The sequence below is a fragment of the Pleurodeles waltl genome, chromosome 12, assembly GCF_031143425.1.
Source record: "Pleurodeles waltl isolate 20211129_DDA chromosome 12, aPleWal1.hap1.20221129, whole genome shotgun sequence".
NCBI lineage: Eukaryota > Metazoa > Chordata > Amphibia > Caudata > Salamandridae > Pleurodeles > Pleurodeles waltl.
In genome coordinates this window covers 676,360,873-676,386,842 of record NC_090451.1, presented here as the reverse complement: position 1 = coordinate 676,386,842, position 25,970 = coordinate 676,360,873, and the positions used below count along the sequence as shown (strand labels likewise).

General features: G+C 41.2%; 1 protein-coding gene across 1 annotated transcript; it reads left to right on the top strand.

The window, feature by feature from the left end:
• Window positions 1-1,553: 1,553 nt before the first annotated feature.
• On the top strand, window positions 1,554-11,749 carry LOC138267218 (vomeronasal type-2 receptor 26-like). The gene is made up of 3 exons (XM_069216074.1): window positions 1,554-1,607; window positions 2,183-2,306; window positions 10,845-11,749. The coding sequence occupies exons 1-3, from the start codon at window positions 1,554-1,556 to the stop codon at window positions 11,747-11,749; spliced, it is 1,083 nt and encodes a 360-aa protein (XP_069072175.1).
• Window positions 11,750-25,970: the final 14,221 nt, after the last annotated feature.

The following is a 25,970-nucleotide window of genomic DNA, read 5'->3' as shown; positions in this document are numbered from 1 at the left end:
TGTAAATAAGCCATTGAGACAGGAAGTTACAAATGAAAATGTTGTTACAAAAATGGCCATCCATTATTTCCTACTAATGTTCCATTTTTTTCCCCCCAATACCTGGGGCCTCATTATGACCCTGGTGGCACACAAAAATAGAGAAAATTAGCTATGTCCTATCTCCCAACAAAAATGCTAAAACTGTGTTAAAATTAGTTTCTTTGAATCAGGTGTGCTGGGGAAGATAGTGATTTTAGCACCGCAACGCTTTCGTTGATGCCACTTGCAGGCAAAATAACAGACACTTTCTTCTTTAGCACTTTTTCAAAATCTTCCTATAAAAAACAAATGTTTGATATATTTTGGCTAATTTATTGGTCCCCTCTAGGGCAATCCACAAACTCTGTGGTTTTGTTTAGAATTCTGAGGATGTTGGAAGGAAAGGACGCACTTTTGGTTTTGATAGCTAATGTGGACAAAAGGTTATGGATGCCTAAGTGTGAACTACCCCAAATAGCCCCAAAAAGGCTTAGATTTGTATGTGTGTGTAGGATGGGGGGCGGGTGGGCAGGGGCCTAGCAGCAGAAGAGTTAAAAGTTTTCTACTACGTGCAGATTTTTCCTGTATGTGTCAGCTATTTGTGGCATGACAGACCTGATCAGGGAGATAAACAATACTGTCATCCACATGGAGAAAGCTCCCTCCACATCCAGGTCATTTTTGGTTTTCAGAAAGAAGTCCTCACTTGTGTGTTTGTTTCAGAAAATGAAAACGAAACAAAATGTGGAGAAGGCCTCTATGACATGGTGACCACTTTGGCTTTGATTTCTGAAATGATCCAAGTCCCAGTGGCTTACTGTAAGGGCTTGATTATGACCTTAAGCTTAAATTCTCAAAATCCCTATGATATAGAAGCAAGACAACTCACAACAGAAAAGGACCAGCAAGCACACAGGGCCAAGTGAAGACTTGAACAGGCACGTACAAACAAGCAAAGTGGATGTCCAAGAAAGACATACACAAAAATGAAGACTAAAATGAAAAGGACAAAAATAATAATAATAACTTTCAAACAAGGTAAAATCATAAGTCACAGCATAAATGAATTCAGCATGAACAGATTTGCAAGAGTACACACAAAAACGTATATAAATGAAAGAATAAGCCTAATCTATTCAGGTAATAGGAGCTTGCCAAAGCATCTTGGTGTAGGACAATGTCACAGTGCCAACCTCATGGAATTAGTGGCTTCTGTTTGTAAAACAAAGTGTATTTAAGCAAAACATGGACAGGAAATTGACAAGAGGGGAGCACAAATAAAATTATGTGTCATATGGTACCTGAGAAGCAAGTAATGAGAGAGGTCTAGTCGTATGCAGTCCAGAGGACGATCTATGAAAAACACAAAAAAGGAAATGAGGATCAAGCCATTGTGGGAGTCCATGCACAGTAGTTAAAGATGGCAAAAATGAAGGACTAATATGGTTAACAATACCTAGCTTGTCCACGCAATTAAGAAGAAGCGGTGACACTCAAAAAAAAAACTGTGAATTCTCAATGCCGCTTTGGCAATGGACACTGGTGGAGCAACGGCGGTTGGGAAAAATCCAAAGCTGCGCCTAAGTGTATGCTGAAGCAGTGTGCATGCTCCAGGCATGAAGGCGGTCATAAAAATAGGAATGTTTTTGGAGAGCCCCGGGGTAGTAAAAATAAAGAAATGGTCTAGGGCATCCATGAGGGTCCACGAAGCCTCCTCAGGTGGTCCACAACTGCTTAGAAAATTAAATAATATTAATAGATTAGGGGCACAGCTTTCAGTAATGATTCAGTAGGAGTCACTGGATTCCAATAATGATTCAGTAGGGGTCCCCAGATTCCAATAATCATAAAGTGGGGGTCCACAGAAGTCAAACAGTTGGAACCACTGGACCGGGGAAGGTGTCTGTGTAAGGGGAAATGGCAAGGGCGATTGAGTAAGGACTCAAGAAATTTGACATATTTACGTGATGCAAAATTATGGAATGATGTGAATGTCACCTACATAACAACTATGTTTTCATTGTTAACTAATTAGTTAAGGAGAACATATTCCAATGACAATGTAGACTGGATTTCAGGTAAGGTATTTTGGGTAATTGTGTAGATAATATAGTTTTTCAGATTAAAATATGATCTCTGCTCTCATTTTCTTGTTATTAAGGTCCCTCCTTCAGTGTGCAGTCCGAGCTGCCCCCCTGGATTTCGAAAAGTTACTGAAGAAGGACAACCTACCTGCTGCTTTCAGTGTATCCTCTGTCCTCCGGGTGAGATTTCTAACCATACGGGTAAGTGCATCAGAAGAAGACAAGTTAGTCAGTTTCTTTCATCCAAAATTTGATTTGATTTGATTTTCACATTTGAGAATTCTAAAACTGGTGTCATACATAAAATGGACAATAATCTCACTGAACGTGCGTTGAACAATGTAAGACACTTTCTCTATACCCTCACACTGCAAGACATTGGGGGCAGTGTTTATTGTGGGTACTGCTTTCTTATACTGATGTCCGAAAGGCTTGAGAACTACACTTTTAATATATTTGTAAGGTACTTCTACTATGCTCTTGATTCTACAATCCAACTTGGGTAAGCCACTAAGTGTTATCAGAGGGTGTAACTAATGTAATAATATTCTATATGACACATGAACCACACTTAATCCAGTTGATAGCTTGAAAAAACTGTTTCTTTTGCTTTTGAAGTAAACAAAAGAAAGTCAGTGGATTTAGGCACTTGAGAGGAAACCTGAAGGTCTTAGATTTTCTAAGACTGCAATATAATCTTACATTTTATTATTCTATCACCTACTCAGTTAGACACCAAGATCCATTTAAGATCACAGTCTATGGGTAATAAAATCCTAGGGGGGATAACAAAGACATGACGTACATAAAATGTACCAAGCTGATACTCATTCAATATGCTAGAATTTGCGTGCTTCAGTGGTTGTCAACATGGTTACTGGAAACTGTGCAACCAACTGGTTTTTACACTGTTCTGATGGAAGTTCAATGTGTCAACACAGGGCACCAGTAGAGGTAATGTCTGCCTGCATTTCCAATGACAAATGGTCTTAAAGCTCTTTGGGCATTGTGTCATGAAACTTGCTAGATTCTGCCAAGATTTGCAGTTTTTTGGATCATTTGTCAAACAGGACATCATCCACTCTGAGCAGGAACACTCTAGTGTAGCGATACATGGTCATTTTAGCTGTGTTAACTTTGGAAACAAACACTGAGAAAAGTGATTCCAATGATACAAAATTCACTGAAAACAGGACTACTCACTAAGGCATGTTCTACAGAATGTGGATCTAAAAGGATCTATCTGGGGCTCCTGTTGGGCTTCAGCACACAAGCTCTGGACACCTTACGAAGTGAAAGGGACAATAAAAAAACATTTAAGGACTATTTCACTGGGTAGCACATGGTTATGATACAAATTCAAAGATCAATGTATAGATGTAGAGGGGTGGGCGAAGGGGACAGGACAAAGTAAACTGAAGGTACATTTCTTAAGTGCCTCTGGCTCATCTGTAATGCTCTTATGATGCTAGTGCTTCAGAGATCATTCAGGTTCAGGGTTTCTTATCATCGCAGGTCCCTGCTTCTGTGTGTCCTCTATGCGGGTCTCATCTGGCTCTATTGTCATTCATCAGAGTAGCTCCTTTTCACAGTTCAAATGTGCCATCCTTGAACCAAAGGGAGAGGTTTCATCCTTCTTCTGTAGTCCCAGGCCTGGCCCTAGACTTCGAGGAAGCAGCCTGTGCTACTTTCGGTACCTTTTTCTCTGCTCCGGTGCTGCAGAGCTTCCTCCTGTCCTCTTAAACCTCTACATATAACTGATTCCAGAATGCTAATATATAAGATACACTAGTGGTAAAGTGGAACACAGTGACACCCGTATTCACCTTTGAATTTCCCGTTCTCAGAAAACAAAAGTGGGAAACATAGTGACAGGAATGTTTTGAGATATTTTACATTGGAGGAAGTAGGAGTAATAATTAGAGGCTGGAATTTAGATTGGAGGTAATATGAAATATACTCAAAGTGAGGTTGAATCTGTTTTGGACAGAGCAAACGTCTGGTTTCCACAAATGGATAACATGTTTTTAGCTTAGTCCCACTGTTATGCAGATTTGAGTGATCAATTGTGTGGCAGCCGTGTGTCAATGGCAGCCATTGTGCAGTTACTAAATAGTCCTCAAGGAGCCAGGGTAGCAACTGGTCTAGGGATAGTAAAGATATTTTAACTTTAAGTTCAAACTAATTGACCTCATTTTATGCTTCTTGGAATATGCCTTCATCTTGGAGATCATTTAGACGCATATCACACATACCACATCTAGTCTCGCAACACATTCATGGGAAAGTGAATGAATTCAATTATGGGGAAGAGTGAGCTGAACAGTTTCAAAAAGTTCACTGCTCACATCTGGAGAAAATATTTCACCAACCATTAAGACTGCCCATATATTGGTCAGGGGTGAGTAGTGTACCCTCGACCAACCATGACCTGGGCTCTACCACTGGACAGCAAAACAACATGGTACAATACCACTGGGATCCAATATATTAAGACTAGTTTGTGACAAGCACAGGACAACCATGACATTTAGAAAAAGAGTAATATGAAACAGTTATCTTCATATGCAAATAAGAAGAGAACATTATTGCACATGGGTATGCACTAAAAATTAGAACAGCCAGACATTTAAGAATTGAATATGATTAGTCCTCTTGAGAAGACAAGTATGATGGACAAACCTGTAAAATGTATACTAAAATGACAAATGTTGACATTTTGTTGTAGACTTAAAACTAGTCCCTTCTAAGACTGTAAGAGATTGTGATCAAGCTGTGAACAAATCTAGAATTTGTCATTCAATACATAATATTAATAGCTGGTTCTATATTTCTTTTCCTAAGACATAAGATTGCTTACCAGCGCACTAGGTCAAAGACATATCCAGTTCTGTTGATATTTTATTGATAAGGAAAGGAATAATGTTAACTCTCTTCCTATAGAGTGTAAGCTTTTGGTGACCCTGATATGCACTTGTGATCAGCTTTCCTGATGTGTGATTGCTTTCTGAAATACCCTACCTTCTCTCCAGTACCAATGGAAGGGTATCAATAAATCATCTATGGATTTATTTAGAATTTTATGAATATATCTTCATCTCCACACTAATTTTAAAGAATAATTTAGGGTAGGAAGTATGTGATTTTGATGTTATCTGAAGGGTATAGAGTAAGGTTGGCCTCATGGTAAAACCTAGGTATGCTGCAACATGCTGATATGCTTGCTGCCTTTTACTTGACTTCTCTTTCTCTTACACTATCAGCATTTCACGTTCCCTGTGGTCAAGTCAGTCTCTGAAGAAAGTTGAAAATTCATTACTAGCCCCAATAATTTTAACACAATCAATTTTCCTTTCCAAATATTCTAAATGCATTGACAGTAATGTTCCCAAAAGAGTGTCAATTTTGGATATTCAACTGATTTTCAAAAGGAAATCTTGCAAACAGATTTAGCAGTACAAATGAAACAAACCCATCTAATATCTACAGAGAAAAACTGTAATAAATATGATATTTTCAACTGTTTATTCACTTTAGTACATAGCACGAACATAGCACCTAAAGGCCTTACCTGGCACTTGTTTTAAGCCTCCAGTTCCTGTTTGTTCCAGCCTGATCCAGTGACACTTTTCCCACTCATCATTCTTCCTACCAACAGAAACCCCACTCACCCCAGGACCTACTTAATGCAGGCCACAGTACGACTGCACATTGGCCCACTGCCGGCTCACCAAGGCATGCCCAAGGCAAGCCTGTCAGCACCTGGATTGCAGCCAGCACCATGACCCCTGGTCTTCCCACCTCTGAAGATCCACCATCACCGAATTCAACAACCTAGATCCTCGATACCGCAACAAACATAGCTACTCCGCCGACCCACGTTCCACAGTAGGACCTTTCACCTGCACCCATTGCCACTTCACCTGCCACAGAACGCACTAGCCCACCACCAGCCACACCCGAACAAATCACAGACACCACCCGAACAAATACACTGTGTGGCCGTCTCAACACACGCTCACTATGCAAACACATGACCGAGGTCAGGAACCTCATCTCCACTCTCACACCTGACGTCCTCTCCCTCACTGAGAACGTGCCCAACCCCATATCCATGTCCAACATCACCACTACAATACTCAAAAGATACAAAATAGCTCACTGTGACCAAATCAACAAGCCTAGAAGAGGGATTGTCATCCCACACAAGGAATCCATCCAAAGCATCTCAACAAATGACGATGTCAGCCATGGAACAGTTCAACTTCTGACTCCAAACAGGCACCAAAACCACCATTGGAAGCACCCTCATCTACCGTCCTTGAGGACCACATCCAGCCTTTTGCAACTTCATCACTGACTTCATCTCCCCCCTCGCCACAGACTACCAACAACTACATTTTTCTTGGTGACCTCAGCTTCCATCTCGACAATCACAATGACCGCAACACTACAAATCTCCTCATCAGCGTGAACAACATCTGACTCACCCAGCTGGTCCACAACTCCAAGTACACTGCTGGCCACATGCTTGACCCCATCTTCACCACCAGTGACTGTATCACGTACAGACACACCACTGAACTCTGCTAAACTGACCACTTCATCGTCCACTTCAACATCACCAGCTCACTGACATCTGTCCCCAACCTGCCCAAAATCCACTTCCCCAGCTTGTGCAAAGTCTCAAAGGACACATGGATCAATGCCCTCAAACCCACCCACCTCATCTCCTCCAAAAACCTAGACCGGAATGTCAGAAACCTCAACAGTTGGATCACCAACTCTGCCAACAGCATCACTCCTATCGACAACAATACTCACAGAAGGTCCACTAAGCAGGCTAGCTGGTACTCTGAATACTTCAGAACCAATAAGCAACACACCTGACAACATCGCCTTCAAGAAAAAGCCTTAGCCTTGGGCATCAAATCAAGCTCCATTAACAGCAAAGAACTCTTCAACATAGTGAAAGAATTCTCCATGCCTTCAGAGGCACCAAACAACATTACTCCCTTACAGGAACTCTGCAACAACCATGCAAACGTCTTCCACAACAAGACCTCCCAAATCTACAGAATGCCACTGATTTCTTCAAGCAACACAACAAGCCTGCTACCACCACAGACATCCATCTAACCGAATGCAGAAGTCAACGCCCTTCTACAGAAACCATTGGCAGACCCCCAGCAAACTCAATAACTACCGTCCAATCTCCCTGCTCCCATTTTCAAAGTCAAATACATCATTCATCAACTTTCCTCACATCTGTAACAGAACCTTTTACTTCACTCCGCCCAATCCGGATTTCGCAACAACCACTGTATCGACACAGCCCTTATTGCAGCTATCAAGGACATCCGAGCCCTGCTCGGCCAAGAAGATACAGCAGCTCTGATCCTCCTAGATTCTCTACAGCCTTTGATCTGGTCTCTGACCACACACTCATCACAAGCCTGAACCACATAGGCATCCAAGGTGCCACCTTCAGAAGAATTGCCTCTTCCCTCACTGGAATAAAGCAAAAAGTCTGTCTCCCCCCCTCCACCTCCAAACTCAAGGAAATCATCTTTGGAGTACACCAAGGATCCTCACTTAGCCCCTTCCTCTTCAACACCTGTATGACACCTCTGGCCAGCATCGCCAAAACCCACACTCTCAACATCATATCCTATGCTGATGGCACACAAATCATCCTCTATCTCTTCAAAGACACTACCAAGTCCAAGACCAACTTCCACAACTGAATGAAGGACCACTGCCTAAAGCTCATCCTGAGCAAAATAGAGGTAATGTTTTTTGGTAACAAACCTCCTATGGGATGCATCCCCATGGCCCTCAGAAATGGGGTCTACTCCTACCCCTAATGACCATGCTAGGAACCTAGGCATCATTCTGGACAACAGGCTAACCATGATGAATCATGTCAACTCTGTCCCCCTCTCCTGCTTCTTCATCCTCCACATGTTTCATAAGATATTCAAATGGCTACAACAAAGCTCCAGATGCACCATCACCCAGGACCTCATCTCCAGCTGATTAGACTACAGCAACGCTCTCTACTCAAGGATCAGAGCTCACCTCCTCTGCCAACTATTAACCATACTGAATGCTGCAGCCAGACTTGTCCTGTATCTCCCTACCTCAGGGACCTCCACTGGCTCCCTGTACAGAAAAGATGCCAGTTAAAGCTCCTGACCCATGCATGCACGGCCCTACACAACTGTAGATCTGCCTCCTTGAAACACCTCCTGACCTTCGATCAGCCCACCAGACACGCCGCTCTGCATTCCTTTTTCTAACCCTCACTCCCTGCATCCTATATAGCAGATGCAGAGGCTACTCCTTCTCCTGCCTGTATTTGTTGCATTTAATACCCTCAAGAGAGGCCCTTATATAAGCACAAATGTCATCATCTAATGTTAATTCCTGTGAACATCAGAAATGTTGTAAGTTTTCTTGTCAAGGCATGGTGCCATTCTGAGACATGTGCCGGATAGAGTAAAGAGAGGGCTAATCCTAAGAGGGTGTGGCAGAAAGGGGTAGTGATTGTGTCATAGTGTAGAGGCAGATCTCATCAACATTCATAGTATGGTAGGTAATCATTATCAGCCAAAGGAGTGTTACATTCATTTCTAGGTCTCACCCTACAGACAGATTTTAGCTGTCGGCAGTGCTTAATCAGGGCTTGTTGTTTCCGGTGCAGCGCACTGGCACTTATATTTTAGGGTTGCCACTTATTTTTCTGCCTCAAGCATTTACTGCAAGCAAAAGACACATATGGGAAAGACTGAGGAAGAGAAAAACTAAAAAGCGTCACTATGGGAGAAAGCAGAAAGCTGCAAGAGTGAGCTGAAGGGGCAGGGAGTGGCTTTAAATGAATTGAAGAGGCCCAAGATGGCTTCAGGGTTGCGCTGCCTCAGTATTCTGTGTCCACACATTTAATTGCAGCAACCGCGTGTTTAAGAGGAGAGCTTTTGGCACTGGCATGTTTTTATTTAGAAATTAAGCTCTGCCCGTGGGAGACCATTTGTGGACTACACACCATGTATAGTGGTTTCTGGGCTGGTCCACTGTTTATAAATGGTTGGCTTTTTCTAATATCAATTGCCTGCCTCTTTTTTTATAGCTTTTCCGCCTTCTGTTTGTCCCTCCCCTGGGTCATACATTAGTTTTCATCCTTTTGAATAGATGACTTATACACTTCCACTGCTCAATTTAAGGAATCTACTTTTTTCCATTTCTTTTTGCACTCTGTAGGACTGCATGTGTTTTCTTGCTCTCATCATTGTGTGCGGCTTCCCCCAAATACTTGCTCCCTGAGCACTTGGTGTTGCTTTAAACTCTACCCTCTAGCTTATACATTCCTGCCCTAAACCTCACCCTGCTATTTTTGTATTTTTTTTTTTTTTAAATATTCCAACACACCAAGTTTTTCTGTTGCCCCCACACCCAGCCCACCTTCCATTGCCATGGGACCCCCAGCTGCTCCTTAATTCTTTTTGTGAGCCTTGCCTTTGCCATTTGCTGCAAATGAGCTCCAGTTTTACAATTGCCACAATTAAGTTATTGCTTTCATTTACTGCTTCTAGACTGTTGTCTGATAGCTTAGAATGGTAAATAACAAAATGTAAGCAATAAGTTGGTTGCATCATGCGGCGTTCATGTGCATGTGGGTGATGATGGATGCAGGACATACACAATAATGAATGGCTTCCCTAGCACCAGTATGCATACATGTGAATGCATGCATATACAATATTGCACTCTGTTTTTCTTTCTTTTTTTATGCCAGTGCCACACAACATCAACAAAAAGCATTTATTTTTGCCAATGCTATACAAACAAACTTTGCAAAAAAGTGTTAACAAAGCTAATAGGTAAGCATTACTAGCCACAAAAGGAAACCTGCTGGCTTTGCCACTGCTTGTTAAATAGAGGGCAGTGTGGTATGAGCTTTGTGAAGCGAGACTGTATTAGCAAATATCATGTCATGCTGCAAAAAATTTCAATCAGTCACCAGTCAGGAAAATCCAGTTTTGGTTTGCTAAGGGACATAAAACCTCTAGAACTAAGGAGAGAGTATGCTTCAGTAGAGGGTAAGTTGTTGCCTAGTGCCTTTGAACACCTTTAGAGTATTTGCCTTCTCTTTTAAACTAAACACCACTGTCTTCCTTTTTGCATTCCCCTTGGATTGAATATTGAATCCCAGACTACTTGAGGGCCATACACTGATGCCAATCTCTTTTATCATGGGATGGTTCTATCTTATGTTTGTGGACTGTAATTGCCTTTATATATATTTAATAATTAGAGATTATGGAAAAGCAATTGCTCTGAGGTATGACTAAAACAAGGATTTGTCAACTTAGTTAGATGATTCCAGTTCCACCGAGAAGATCGATAGAAACATTGACAAGATATCACTGTTATCTTTTACATCCTTCCATGGACTTACATGACTCTCTGTTACAAAACTATTACACCAAATTTTTTCTTTTTGAATCACAACTTTGTGTGAATTCCTCCCAGACTTACTTAGGGAACATGTGTCTACCTGTTAAATGTTAAGACATTTTCTTGTATTCTCACATTATTTCGGTCATTGGAGTTCAGAATGTATTATGCACAGTTTCACAGTACATTGCAGAGATGTGTGATTAACCAATAAATCCATGTTTGTCATCATAAAAATATGTGTTAAAATCTGAAATATGTTTTATGATATCCTCTGCCTAGATTCCATTGACTGCTTCAAGTGTCCTGTGTGGAGTTGGCCTAGTTCCTGGAAAGACCATTGCATTCCAAAGACTGTAGACTTCCTTACATATGATGAGCCCTTAGGGGCCACTTTGGCAGCTGTTAGCATTTTCTTCTCTATAATAACAATGGTCATCCTAAGTCTCTTTGTTCATTCCAGAAAGACTCCCATTGTCAAAGCAAACAATCGCTCCCTGAGCTACATTTTGCTGCTGTCCCTCACCTTGTGCTTTCTCTCCTCATTGGCTTTCATTGGTTATCCCACCATCAAGAAGTGCCTCTTGCGCCAAGTGGCTTTTGGCATCACGTTTGCTCTTTGTATCTCCTGCATTTTGGCCAAGACCGTCATGGTGGTCATTGCTTTCCATGCCACCAAACCCAACAGTGATCTAAGAAGATGGGCTGGACCTGAGCTCTCTTACAGTATCATCATTTTCTGTACACTCATCCAGGTTCTTCTATGTACCTTTTGGTTGGCTTTCCTACCTCCTTTTCCAGAATATATATTTCACGCTCAGCCTGGTACAATAATAGTTGAATGTAATGAGGGGTCTCACAGTGCTTTCTGGTGCATGCTGGGATATCTTTGGCTGCTGGCCTCCATCAGTTTCATTGTAGCCTTCCTAGCCAGAAAACTGCCTGACAGCTTTAATGAAGCTAAGTTAATCACCTTCAGCATGCTCGCCTTCCTCAGCGTCTGGCTGTCATTTGTTCCAGCTTATCTCAGCACTAAGGGCAAGTACATGGTGGCCATGGAGATCTTCTCTATATTATGTTCTAGTTGTGCCCTAGTCTCTTGTATATTTTTCCCAAAGTGCTACACTGTCCTTTTTCAACCACAGAAAAATTCCAGAAGGCATCTACTGGACAAGGGAAGAGGATAAAAAATCCATGTTGTTTACACAAATGCAGTTATTTCATTTGGTTGTCTATTGGTCTGAACCACATCACAACACAGGATACACTGTACACTACGTTGAAGAGTGTTATGTTATTGAATGAGTCTAGCATGTATCCGTATATACTCTGCTATAAATTAAGACTGACAATGTCTGCTATCAGGTATTTAGCTTATATTGAGTGTAAAATATTATTTTGTGTTCAAGCATGTTGCTGACATTCTGCGGTCTTATGGTAAGCGGCAGAATGCAGTTCCTGCAAGCAGAGGGACTTTTTCCTATTAAAGAGGTTACTGGATAAGCTATATTGCAACCCTGATTGGACCTGTGTGGGTAATAGCCTGATAGATGGAGATACAAGAGACAGTATATCACACTGATGAGAAAGGGATTCTAGGAGTGAAGTGAGGGCAATTAGTTTTGTGAATTTTTGTTTCCTGCGTTGATGACAGACACACTAATTGCCCCATTTCCAGAACCAACATGGAGAAAATATCCTCTGGTGGATTTATTCATAACAATATGGATTCTGGAAAGTGAAGCTTGCGAAAGAGGATAGTGGTAACATATGATAAATGTTTGTGTTGCCTTTTACTTTGAGGGTACACCAGAGATCATTTACAGGCTAGACATAAACCTACTTAAAAAGTGTGTGGAATGCCTCTCTCCCCGGATATGATGTATTTGATATAAATATATAATAATAATATAGATGTTCCCATGGGACAAATACAGAAAGGAGATGACGTTGGAAGGGGATTAAGAGTACATTTATAACTAGTTCAAATGACCATGTGTATCCAATTTACATCAAGAAATTTACTGTCTTACGAAGGTTTTCCCTCACAAACAATTCACTCTTTTACCATGTGTATCCAATTAACATCATGAAATTCATTCTTTCACCATGTGTATCCACTTAACATCATGAAATTCGCTCTTTCACCAAGGGTGCCTGGTAGTCCAACACAGGATGCTGGGAGTCGTGTATGGATTCTGCTGATTCCTAGTGTCCCTTGTTTCTGATTCTGGTGCCTCAGAGTCTCTGACTGTTTCCCATGCATTGCTTAATTTGGTGACAGTATGAAGTAGTGAAAATTCTTAGAAGACTTCCTAGGTAGTATACGCTGCATCACAATTTATGCACCAGATTCACAGCAAATAAATAGACTGGAAAATGAGGACAGCACCTTGATACTTTAAATATAGGACTGGTAGATCTAAACCATAGGACAGGTTAAGGAGACTGCTAGTAAAGCTTTGAAAATATATGTAAATAAGTGACTTCAATTGCTATATACCAAAGATTCCATTTCAATACAAAACCTTAGTAATAAACAAAACAAAATTATATAAATAATATTTGTTGTCATCCTGTCCAAATATATGTATTTGTGTTTTTAATGTATGTATTTATTTATACACTAATTTCAAGGATTTATATCTTGAAAATGCACATTTTGGAAGGCAGCTTCAAGGCATTTATGCAAGATGTAGAGAAAAAGCAGATGATCTTTTAAGCTCCAGCTAAAAAGCTCCCAGCTGAGTCAATTGAGGATAGCAATGGCAGATGAGAGTAGGTAGTTGGGGGACAATGTAAGATAGAGGCGATTGACAACACATAACTGAGGTCTTCTGAAATAAATCATGCCTGGGCTTATTCAGGACTTGTATTTTAATAATTAGTAACATGTTTCAAAAACATCAGTATATATTAAATTATCACAATTGAAGACATATTCAAGATTTATTACTGAGGTGGATTGAGTGAGTGATGCAGTGAAATTGACTAAGGGGGTGCACAGGCACAGTGGAGCATGTCTGAACATATCAGAGCTTCAGGGTCAATTTGCCCTGGTCTAAAATGGATGGTTATAAGGGAAATTTTCAAAACTATCCCGACAGTGCACTTTCAATGGTTGAGCGCCCTTTTGTTTGTTAGATAGTTAAAGATGTATCCATGCATGCCTATTCACTAGAAATATTAGTTTGAAATATGAAAATTAATTGATGGAAAGATATTGTAGATAGTTAGGCCTGCAACATATGAACCCTCTTGATCGTTTGAAGATGGCAGAGGCAACCTCTTCCCAGGTGGCTGACAACATAGAGACAGCTGACACAGTGAAGTGTGGAGCAGGTAACAGAAGTCTTCTGTGAAAGGAAGAAGACTGGGCATACATTTTTAGGGTCTGTTTATTAACAGAGACGTTGGTCCTTGTTAACCTGAGTGGATAATGAGACATCACAGTCTGATAACTTTATGATTGGTAGTAAAGTTTGCTTCGGAGGGTGCATGTCAAAATATCGGAAACAAAATTTATATTTGTAAAATTATCATAGCTGAATGGGCAAAATTATCATAGCCATAGTATTTATATTTTGAAGCTATATATAATAAAAAAACAAAGGTTACAGGGATGTTATAGTTAGGAAAGAGCAATTTGAAAAAAACAAAGGTTACAGGGTCATTATATTTATGTTCTGAATTTACTCGTACAAAACCAGAGAAATTCAGCAGTTAGAGTAGAGTTATGTCAAGTAACTATAACTCAGGGCCTAAGGAAATTATGCCTCACGCCCATGCCATGCACAGTTTTTTCTTCAATAATTTCACTTCTAATATTTTTATTGAAGTTATAAAAGCTGTCATGAGTGCTGTAACATCTGGGTAATTAGCAGTGCATGGTGAGGGCTCGAGTTGAAAAGACCAGCGTTTTGGTAGGAGTATTGGGCTTTTTCACCCTGGGGTACTTCTATCACCAACTGTGTCGAGCCCCAGAGATGCCTTTTGGTTGATCGCATGAACAACTGCCCACTACTTGTTGTCCATCATCTGGCACCATTCCATTGTCTAACAGGTTCCAGATTCTGAGCACTCTGCAGGAGAATAACTGACTTGGTACTATTAAGGTACCTTTTAGTGCTATGGGCAGTTGCGGGAGTGAATTTGAGTACCGGGGTATGAAGTTATTAGGCTCAAGTTTTAATAATGTGCCTACTCCTCTGACCTCTGTTCCTCCTAAAGGTCACAAACCAAATACACTGAGCAACACAGAGGAGCTAAGTCCCTCCAATTTGTCCTTAGAAGGTAGTTGATGTGGTTATAAGGGGATTTGTTATTTCTCTAAGTAGAATGTTTGTGGTCTCCAAAGTAATCTATAATCCCCGGACTGGCTCCAGATTACCTCAGGCTCCAAAGAAATTTGCATCTAGGAGGCTGGGCGCGTTGATCCAAATCATAGCGAGGGTTTTTTTTCTTTATGAACAACCCCATTTCCAGCAGGGTGGGCCAAAGGGGGTCTACAGATTTTAAATGCAAACTTGCTGTCTGTTACTATTAGGAAGGTAATTTATGTCCTATTTTATGCCCAACTCCTATAAATATATTCCTGATTTGATTGTGGTAAATATCTATAATAATGTCTTTGATTCCATCCGAATTAATGTTGTGCATTCACGAGATGCAGGGATGGAGGTGCTCTAATGGTCAATTTATTCTAGTTATGTTGGTCTCTGGATAGGTGACTTGATCATTCAGAAGTGCCACCTCCCAGCGAAGCAGGTATGTGGAATAACTAATGTAGAGGAGGTTGTAATACTGCATTTTGATCACTCTGATTTTGGGAAAGCCTTGAATGCTTTAATTTTTTAAGTACAATTGTGTATTTCTAGAAAGTAGATGTGGTGTCGCTGATAAACTTATTCCCTCATTTCTTGGCAGAGATACCCACTCTATGATTGCCCATGCTTTAATCTCCTGCTCTTTCCCGTAAATTTGGTGAGTACCATCAACATTATTCCGACGACGGCAAGTGACCATAGTCCATTAGTAGCTTCCGTGACAATCCTGGCTCAAGATGTGTGTGTTACAAGTGTTATCCCAGTTAGGCCTAACGTTGTCAGGATTAAGTGGTCAGGAATCAACCCTTGTAGAGTTTTGCAAGTATTAGTGACAATGAATTCTGATGAGCTCAGTTACTGCCTCATCCGGGCTCGGACAGGCACAGACGGGCCTGGTTTTCTCCTGGGCATGAGCTGCGCACATCCCATGCTGCAGGGTTTGTAATATAGCTTTATAGCGTGTGAAGAGCAATAATGAGAGTGGCCCCTCCTCCTGGCTGCAGGGCACACTGGAGCTCGTAGTCCCCCAAATAGTGGCAAAAACAGATAAACAGTCCCCTTACCCCTTGTTACTTTAGCTCCTAACATAAAATAACCACAACTCACATTTTGTTAGTTTACAACAATATGCCTTTTGACTTTATAAAGTGGCCAGCATCCCAACATATAAAAAGCAAAACTACTGTATTTGTCAAAAAGTCACCAATACCTCAATCAATCAATCTTTGGCATTTGTAAAGTGCAGCTACCTCATGTGAGGTGTACTGGCGCTCAAAAGCAGAGACTGAACTATGAAACCAGTCTATCATATCTACACTTGGTTGAAGACCCAGGTTTTATTTTAGGTTTTTCCTGAAGCAGCTCTCAGTCAAAAGAAGTTTAAAAGGCAAGATGTTCCAAAGCTTAGCCGTCAAAACCAAGAATGACCTACCACTTGGACAAACCTTAGCAAACATGAGGATGCACATGAGTTGGAGGTGATTAGATCTCAAAGATCTTTTCTGTTGTTACCAACCAAGTCTGTATCTCGGGTAGTGAGGGACTTTGCCTCCAGTGGCTCTAAAGGCCAGTGTAAGGGCTTCGATCTCAATACTCTTTGCAACAGGAAGCCGTGGAGCTGCTTTAAATGAGGCTAGATGTGTTGGCAGAAGGTCACCCGTCGGATCAGCCTGGCAGTCGCTTTCTGTATGATCTGAAGTCTATGGATCAGAAAGGCAGGCAGACCCAAATAAAGGCTGTTGGTGTAATCCAAACACAAGGTCACAGGGCATGGATTGTTTTTTTTCAGGTCTTTTCCGGAAGCAGTTGTAGAAGCTTTGAATCTTCCTAGCTGATCTTAGCTACTGAAAGCAGGTCGATGAAATCTGCCTGATCTGATTGGTGAGGGAGAGATCGGAATCAAACAGAATCCCTACATTTCTAGCCGATGAGGACGGTATGGCAGGAGGGTTTAATTCAGCGGGCCACCAGAGGCTAGCGGAGGGAGAGGCCATCTGGTTGAAGAAGAGAACCTCTGTTTTATCTGTGTTCAGTTATAAAAAGTTGGAGTCCATTCAATCAGCAATGCCCTTTAAGCACTCTTTAAAATTGAAGAAGGATGCTTCTGAGCGCTCCTGGAACGAGAACAGCAGTTGTGTGTTGTCCCCATGGAATGCTACCTTTACTTCCCAGGTTTCAATAAGAGTGGCTAGAGGGACCAGGTGAAGATAAGCAGACTGAGAGCTGAACCTGAGGAGCCCCACAAACCAGGGGTTTGGAAGAGGAAGAAAATGGGGGTAGAAAGACCCTCTGGGAGTGTTCTTCTAAGAATGACTGAATCCATGAGAAAACAGCGCCCTGACAGCTAAGTAGGCTTCATCTATTCAACAAGGTGGAGTGTGACACGATGTTGAACTCTGCCACCAGGTCTAACAGTACCACCATGGCCGACATGCTGTCATCCAAGGTTTCTCTGACGGTCTCTGACACTTCCAATAAGGCAGTCTCGGTGCTATATCTGGTATGAAAGTCAATTTGAGTGTTGTGAAGCAGACCGTTTGCTTCAACAAAGGAAGAAAGTTGGCGATTTACCAACGTTTCCAAGATCTTAACCAAATGTATATTTTATAAATCCACACAATGCAATGTTTTATTAAAGGGATTTTCATAAAATACTTTATATAAAACTTTAGAAAAAAAAGTCACCATGTCTTTGAGTCTTTTTGTAACTTTTTCAGGTCACAAAATGCAATCTGGAATCCACCCCATGTTCCTGCACTCCAGCTGAAGAGCATGCGGCACCAGCTCAGAGTGCTTTACAAATATGTTACTATTTCCTTTGGTAATACAGCATAACAGCAGTCTTTCTTCTGAGTCTTCCACAGGTCCAGATTTGCTCTAAAAAGTTGTGTCTTGGGGTCCAATATTTATATTTGGTGCCAGAATTGAAGTAGGAGAGGCTTCTAGAGGTTTCCACCTCCAGAGGTGCTTGGAATGTCTTGCCTTCCCGCCCTGGCCCCAGCTTCTCTGACAGCAAAATACACTGATGGGAAATTATTTGTGAGTCTGCTGAGGCAAAGTCTTTGTGGCGTGCAAGTGTGGTAGGTGACAGCTTCTCCCCCATCAAGTCAGAGATGGCCCATCCTAGCAACACCTCATCCCCTTTGTCTCACTGTCTGGGAGTAATAGACAAAAACCAACTTCCAGCTGCCCCCAATCATGTGACCCTGGATACAGGCTGCAAGTACCAAATGGTTTGGACAACATAATGGCAATTTTCTAAAAGTGTCTTTTTCAGAATTGTGACTTAAAATCTGACTTTACCATTAAATAGGGTTTTGCATTACAATCCTTTAAACACCAATCTTGACCTCCTTACATGCTCCAAATTGAGAGTTACCACTTATTAAATGTAATAAGGTAAACCAATGTTATTCTGTGGGAGAGGTAGACTTTGCAATATTGAAAAACATATTTAAGATTCTTTCACTAACCGAACATGAAAAACTTAAAAGTACATGTCCAACTTTTTAAATAAAAGGGAAAGTTCAGGCCTAGCAAAGGATTAATTTTCCAGGCCAAAATGGCAGTTTAAATCTGCACACACAAGGCCTGAGAATTGTTTAGAGGGCTGCTTAGCTGGGTGCCACAATAAGTGCTGCAGGCCCACTGGTAGCATTTTATTTACAGACCTTGGGAACCTGTAGTTCCACTTTACTAGAGGCTTGCAAGTAAATTAGATGTGCCAGTTGGTTTTATGCCAATGTTATTATGTTTAAAGGAGACACCACAGGCACTTTAGCAGAGGTTAGCAGTGGTTAAGTGCGTACAGTCTAAAAAGCCAACAAAACAGGTTAGGGACACAGGAGGGTGAAGGTAAAAAGTTTGGGATGACCCTGCAGAGAGGGATTAGTCCAACAGTCTATTTGTAAAACATAGGAGATCACACATTTTTAAAAATGGCACTGCCATTCTGCAGATCCTCTGAGGATCTGTGGCACCAATTAAGAAATTAAATTTTTGTTCCAAGGGAAGGTCTGTCTGGGACCCACCCATCAGGCCTAAGGGGGTATCCCTAACTTGCCCTTTGTGTGTTTTTTTGACCTTTGTTTTCCTACAGCACATGGCACTGAGTCACCCCAATCGTAAAATCGATGCTGCCATATTTTTGTTGATGTGTTGGCAGCCATTCAGAATTTATCTCAAGATCTGACAGCTCCGCAGATTACCTGTGATGCTCTTATATTTGCCCTGAAGTTGTACGTACATCTCCACATGTGTGCTGCAATGGCACAGTACAAATAGCAATATACGTAGGCATGTGAATATCATCCTAACCTATTTCCTCTTTTATATATGATTAGCTACCACAAGAGTCCTGTCCCTCCTGCAACCCACCAATCTGCTTTCAGAGCCATCCACTCTGCTTCCAGTTCTGACAATTTCCCTTTGGCCTCTCTCTTGCGTATTCCTAATGCCCCCTTCCATAAGGTCCTCTTGCAAAGTTCACGGCCTAGGGATTAACTATGTGTCTTTGTGTTGATTTACTAAGTACTGCATTGCCCATTGTCCTCACGTCTTGATAGGCTATTTTAGCACTAAGGCCTCACCACAGGAAGGGCTCCAGCAGAGTCTATTGTAGACCCTTCCAAACTGCTGAGATGGTTCTTACACACAGATGAGCCCCATCTTCATCCTTTTTTGCCTTGAGACTAAAAGAAGGCCAGCTGTGTCACCCTTGGAGATCACTTCCTATTCTCAGATACATGTGGAAAGAATGTTTTATCTCAGGTCTCTTAACAGGCATATTCAGGCAGAACATCCTTTTCTCAAGCTGAAGTTATCACAATTCAAATATGCTGCTGGAACAAAATGGATAACACAAGTTTCCTTCCCAAATGGTGGTGCAGAACATGTGCAAATCTGTGTTTGGAGCTGATGTTGAAGAGGGGGGATGGTGACAGGGATATGAGAGAAGAAATACAAGATGGAGCTTCTCCTGGATTATCTGCACTCTCCCTCAAGTGAAAGCTTTTTATAGTAAACAACACACCGCAGTTCATTTTCATGGGTTTCACATAAATGGTAACGTTCCATAGGTTTCTCTAGTAAGTGATGCACTATGGTAAATAGTCAACAAATCTTGCTAGAACCAAAAGAACTGGCATGGCACTAGTGTTGTTCAGGTGTCCGATAACAGGTGTTACTGCTCAACAACTTAAGGCACCGATCAAAAACAGAGGTTTCAGCACTGCAGAGGCCCAAGAGGCAGATCTTACAGCACAACTTTGAGGGTATGGCAGAAACCTCATAACTTAGTGCAGTGGACAGTACAGGGGCTTGAAAGGAGTTCTGCAAGCAATGCCCTGAGCAAGTGGTGGAAGGGGTGGTCAATGCCTAGGAGCATAAGTGGATGGGGACTGGGTGAGCCCCTTTGACAAGCCATGTCAACTTTCCTTTATTTTTTTGTATTTCTTTTATGTCACAGCTGTATTAGACTGCTTTAGACAGCTTCACATAGAATGTACGAGGAAATATGTATAGATGAGCAACACTGAACAAAGGGTAGAAGATCACCGCAACTAGGTGAATGTTAAAGGGAAAGTACATCAAGGCTAGAATACTGGGGGGAATGTGGGGTCAGTGAACAAAAGATATCATCTGTTTTCTAAGAGGCCAGGAGAAATTACACATCTAGATGACAGCCAACTGTCTGAAACTAAATCTAAATAAAACAGAATTATTACTAGTCTCTCACAACAAAAATATACTTAGACCTAATCACAGATCTAAAAGCCTTGAAAGGGCAGAAAAGCGTCATATTTAAGGGAAAGGGACACCTTCCTGCACAAATGCAATCCTCTGAGGCTTTTTCCTCTTAATATGTGTGGTGCAGAATGCAGGGCACATGGAAAGAGAAAAACATTCGGAGAAATAAACATATTTCTTCTCATTACGCATCCACTGGGGAAATGTAGAGAATCAACACATTCCCAGGTCAAACACTCATGGGAAATCCGGGAATGAACCAAAATCTAAGGATGGATGAATGGGAACAACTGTGCTCGACCAATGGAATGCCTTCCCAAGGCAGAGTAACGCAAGGCAGTGACTTGCTGTATTGAGAGGACCTTTTGTACCCAAGTTGGTTCCCCCTGTTTTTCTCTTTGTTTCATATTTTACATTTCCAAGTTTTAGCTGCACTGCTCGTGTCATGGCTTTTTAGCAATGACTTTTTACACACTTTATCAGTTCGATTATACTCTGAGACTATTAGGAATGAGCTTCTTGCTTAGTCTTTGCAGACATTTAATCAGTACTTTCTGTTCAAAACTAGGAAAAATGTACACAATATCCTAGTTTGTGTTGCCCGTTCAGGAGACAGCTTCTAACACTTAGACATAACAGTGCATCAGAGCAATGCTTTCAACACCGTATGGTTTACTATATAAACAATGCACTGACCCGGGATGGGCAAAGGGCATTCCAGCCATGACCACTTTGGGATGAATACTGTGTTTAACATGCAGCTTTGTGGCGCTAATCTACCTGCTTCCTAAAAGGATTGCCATCTTCACAGCCGGCCGACTCCTGATAAAATCTCCAGGTATGGTGCTAGGGCTAAACCTTTAGATCGGACTACGCAGAAGGGTACACCCGCTATGCTCTCAGTGTAGTCTTAGGGTTAGGTAGGAACCCCTAGAATCTCTAGAACCTCATTTACCATGGTTAGATTATTCATTGTCTTTACCATGTCGTATTATCTCAGTAGGAACCGTTTACCATGTGGTTCCCTGGCCGGGAACCACTAAGCTAATAACCATGTCTAAAAACGCTACTAGTACTAACCCACCTCACAGAGAGTATATTAAAGATTTATAAAAGGACTGTATCAAAGAGGGTTGCACTGGCCATGGAAATATATATAGTGTAAAGGCCCTTGCCGCAGCCCTGTATGGTTTGGAAATCTAGGGGTGTGGGGACACCAACATTTTATCAGTAGTCAAAAATAAGTTCCACACATCCCTTCTGGGTCGTCCATCGAGCACCCCAAGGACTGCTGTGTTTTTAGATCTGGCGTTAAGAGCTAGAACTCAGAAATTAGAGTGTAGACGTTTGATTTACTAGTATTGATTATGGATCTCAGCAGCTCTATAATCATATTGAACGGTCTTGAGTGGTTTTATGTCTCCTGCCTATATTAAAAAATACCATGGCTGAATTTTGTTAAAGGTTAATTGGGTAAATTGGGACTGGAGAAATTTTGGTTATCCTCAGATGAACTTAGCTCTGTATATAAAGCTGTGGTTGTACAAACTGTTCATAATTGCAAAGGAATACCAACCATGAAGTTTATAGATTTTAAAACATGCCCAAGGTATGAGCCTACAATTAATGAAATCACGCCTCTTCACACACATAAATTGTACTTTCAATTTAGATATAAATCAATTCCAACCAAAAGGTTTTGTAGCAAGTAGGCAGATGCTGTATCCAGGGGAGATCTTTGCCCTGCCTATAAAAGGGCACCAGAATCAATAACTCATATATTATTTTTCTGCCTGGGGTTTAAAGTGCAAAGTGGATAGTCCCTCTTTGTAGGAACGTGGGCACTAGCCAACGTATGTAGGCTTTTAGGATTCTGAGCACAGATACCACCAGTAGGCTGGTGGAACATGCTGTTGCAAAATTGCTTATGTCCACTTGGATTTGGCGAAGCAAGTGTATCCATGTTAGTGAGTAAACGTTGATACCTTTACTTATATCACAAGTGGTTTGCTCAATGCTATTTTGTACTGGCCCATGGGTTTTATGCTGAGAGTTCTCTCATTTATTTACTCACTCTTATACTGCGTTTTTGCCCACTCTTTGTATTCACTTTTTAAAATATGTCTAAGGTATTCTGAGATACTATGTTGGAAGACAGCTATTTGTTGCTAATTGAACTTTGTGCCAAATTGCACAAATCAAGCTGAAGTGTTGGAAAATTGGAATTTGTGTGCCATTGTATTGTAAAAAATTTCAAATCAGCCTGAAATTGCTGATGAAAGTGCATTTAAGCCAGCAACTAGATGCTGCTATTTTATCCAATCAAGAATGTGTCCGGCCTACGCCTACTGATATTCTGTATCCACTCCTAGGCAATAACGATGGGTGGTCTGTTGATGAATTGCACCTACCATATTCCGAGTTTGCATAATTATTGTATTTTGTTCTTAAAACTTATGTGACTAGATTATTTTTGTGATTATATACTAATTCTCTTAACAGACAGTTTGCATAAATCAAGTAGAATAGTTGTAAAATAGGTAAACGTGTGTTATTGGTAGTAAATATTTAGATTTTTAGTGTTATAGCATTTTAGTTTTAGCCCTGGTTTTTTATTATGGATTGGTGCGATGGAGCACCGCCTTGCGAGGTACACATGAAATATGCATTCCTTTTGTTTCAGAATCATGGGCTTTGGAAACGTCACAAGGTATGCTAATGAGCATTTGCATAGGAGCACTTTAAATACATTTTATGATGGCTATTTTGGGCATTGTATTTTTTTTAATGTATATTTTTGTGATGTTTCTATATTTTTATTTGCACTTTTCTGATCCTGGGGATCGAAATAAAGTTATTATGATGATCGTGAAATAGTTCCGTAATTACTGTATTTTAATTTGTGCAAATCTGTGTTTTATGCACATTGTTATTAATATTATTGTTGGACGCTGGCTATCTATTTACTGTACCAATGTAAGGGGACACTATGCAGATAGTGTAGGGTGATTAAAATAATAACCCTAAAAGCTCTCTTTCGAGGTAGTGTGGGCAGGCAATTAGGCTCATTAGAGGACAGTGTTAAGCATTTATTGCACACACAGAGCCTGTAAGCAAGACACACACTCAATAAAGAAATCCGGCACTGATTTATGAAATTAACTCTTATTATTACATGAATTTAGATACCAAGATCATCAGAATCAGGTAAGTACTTTTGAGATATGAATTTTTAATATGGTTCAAAAGCTGACACAGTGCAATTTCTGATACAGGGAATACTCGCTGTTGGAGGGGGCCTGCAGAAAGAGGCTGCAGGTGGCCTCAGGAAGTTCACTGTTGTCAAACTGAAGGTGGTGTTTGGCTCTGAAGGAACTGGGAACCTTGCTGGCACCATTAGCCCACCAGCTTGGGCCAAGTGGCACGGGTGCAGTGGTGCTGTCCTGTGTCGGATTTTGGCAGTCCAGAGGCCTTGTGAGTTTTCTTTGGTGTCTTCATGTTGCAGCGAAGCAGCTCCAATACTCAACAGGAGATCATGGTTACTTCTCGAAGCGCTGGCAGTCCTCCCAAGTTTTTGGAGACAGAACAGCTGCAGGATGAGTCGTCTATGGTGCAATAGTCGAGGACAGCAGGTAGACCTCCGGGGTTGGGGCCAAGTCAGTTGCTGCTTTTCAGTTCTTGCTTTTCGCTGGTCTTTTGGTTCTTTTTCTTCATTAGTCCAGCTAATCTGAAATCCTAGTATCGGGATCCCCTGAAGACTCAATCATGGAGCAAAGGAGTAAAGGGTAGTAGCCAATGGTCTACTTACCCTTGGGGTTCCTACTCCGCCTATATGACCCTTTCCTGTGGGGAGTGGGCATCACACTGTCCCAGAATTCCTAATTCTACCACACACAAGATGGTGGAATTCCTAATTTTGTTTTCACTTTAGACTGGTTACCCAAGAGGTGTGTCCAGCCGGGTAGTGCAATATACCTCCTGCATAGCTAAATTTCCTACCTGTCCTGGTGTCAAATGGGTCTCAGGCAGGGGACTGCCTCTCCCAGGTCTGGGGGTTGCATACCAAAGACAGTAGAGACTTTGAAGTCGCTGGGCTTGGTTTGAAGATTTAGTAACTATACAGGGGTCAGAAACTCATCTGTGGTGGCAAGCTGATCGAAACTAGTCAGAACACTAGAGGACTAGTAGGTTTCAGGGGTCACCTCTAAAGTGCCCTCTGGGTGGATGTCATAATAAATCCATTACAGGCATCAGAATGGATTTATTAAGGCGAGGCGTTTGATTCCAATTACCACTATCTTCCCTGCAGCCATTATGTAGCTGGGTCACTCATGCTGACCAGTGTCCAGTACATGGTTTAAGGTGGCGGCCCGATCACTTGCAATATCTAGGAATAGAACCAGATATCACAGGGGCATATCTGCTCATGGAGGTGTGTCCTGACGTGTGTCATAATGCACCCTGCCTTAGGGCTTTTAAGGCGTGCTGTAGGGGTGACTTACATATAATGCATACAGTGACTTTGGCATAGCACACTCTATATATATATATATACATACATATATGTAGATAGATAGATATAGCTATATATATATATATATATATATATATATATATATATATATATATATATACATATATATATATATATATCCTATTGGAAGATTTTACCAGCACCAGGATGAGCAGGAAAGAGTTATTGCCATGTTATATTCCAGAAGCTAATCTACGACACTGCAGTATTGTATGGGACCAATTTGCCACTTCAGAAAATTCACATCTGAAACAATTGGGAGGCCATTTAGAATTTATCATATTTATAAAATGAGGAGTACGATAAATTAGCCATTTTGCGTAATACTGTATTTTATGATTTGTGCTCCCCTCAAAACAAAACATTCATATCATTAATGTTGTTCAAGATATCTAATGATATAGTGACATATTCCTCAGTTTCTATTATAATAAGTGATAAATAACCACAAAATTCAATTTTGAAAAAATCCTGTTAGTAGTTCTAACCACACCGCCCTATTACCAGTTACACAGGCAGGATTGCCGACCGCCAAGCAAAAATGGCAGACTACCTGTCCCGTCAGCCCTGCGACAAACCATTGAGCTTATTACAACCACACAGTTGCCATGGCGGTCCTTTCACGGCGGTCAGTCAATGGCAGTCCAAACCACATTGATCTGCAGAGTAAAAGACAACTGCATTGAGATGAGTTTAAAAACAACACAGCTGACTATAAAACACACCCCTTCACGCACCACAATCCGTTGTAGCTCCACTCCACGACCAACAACACTCAGCATCATCTTGCCATCTGTGCAT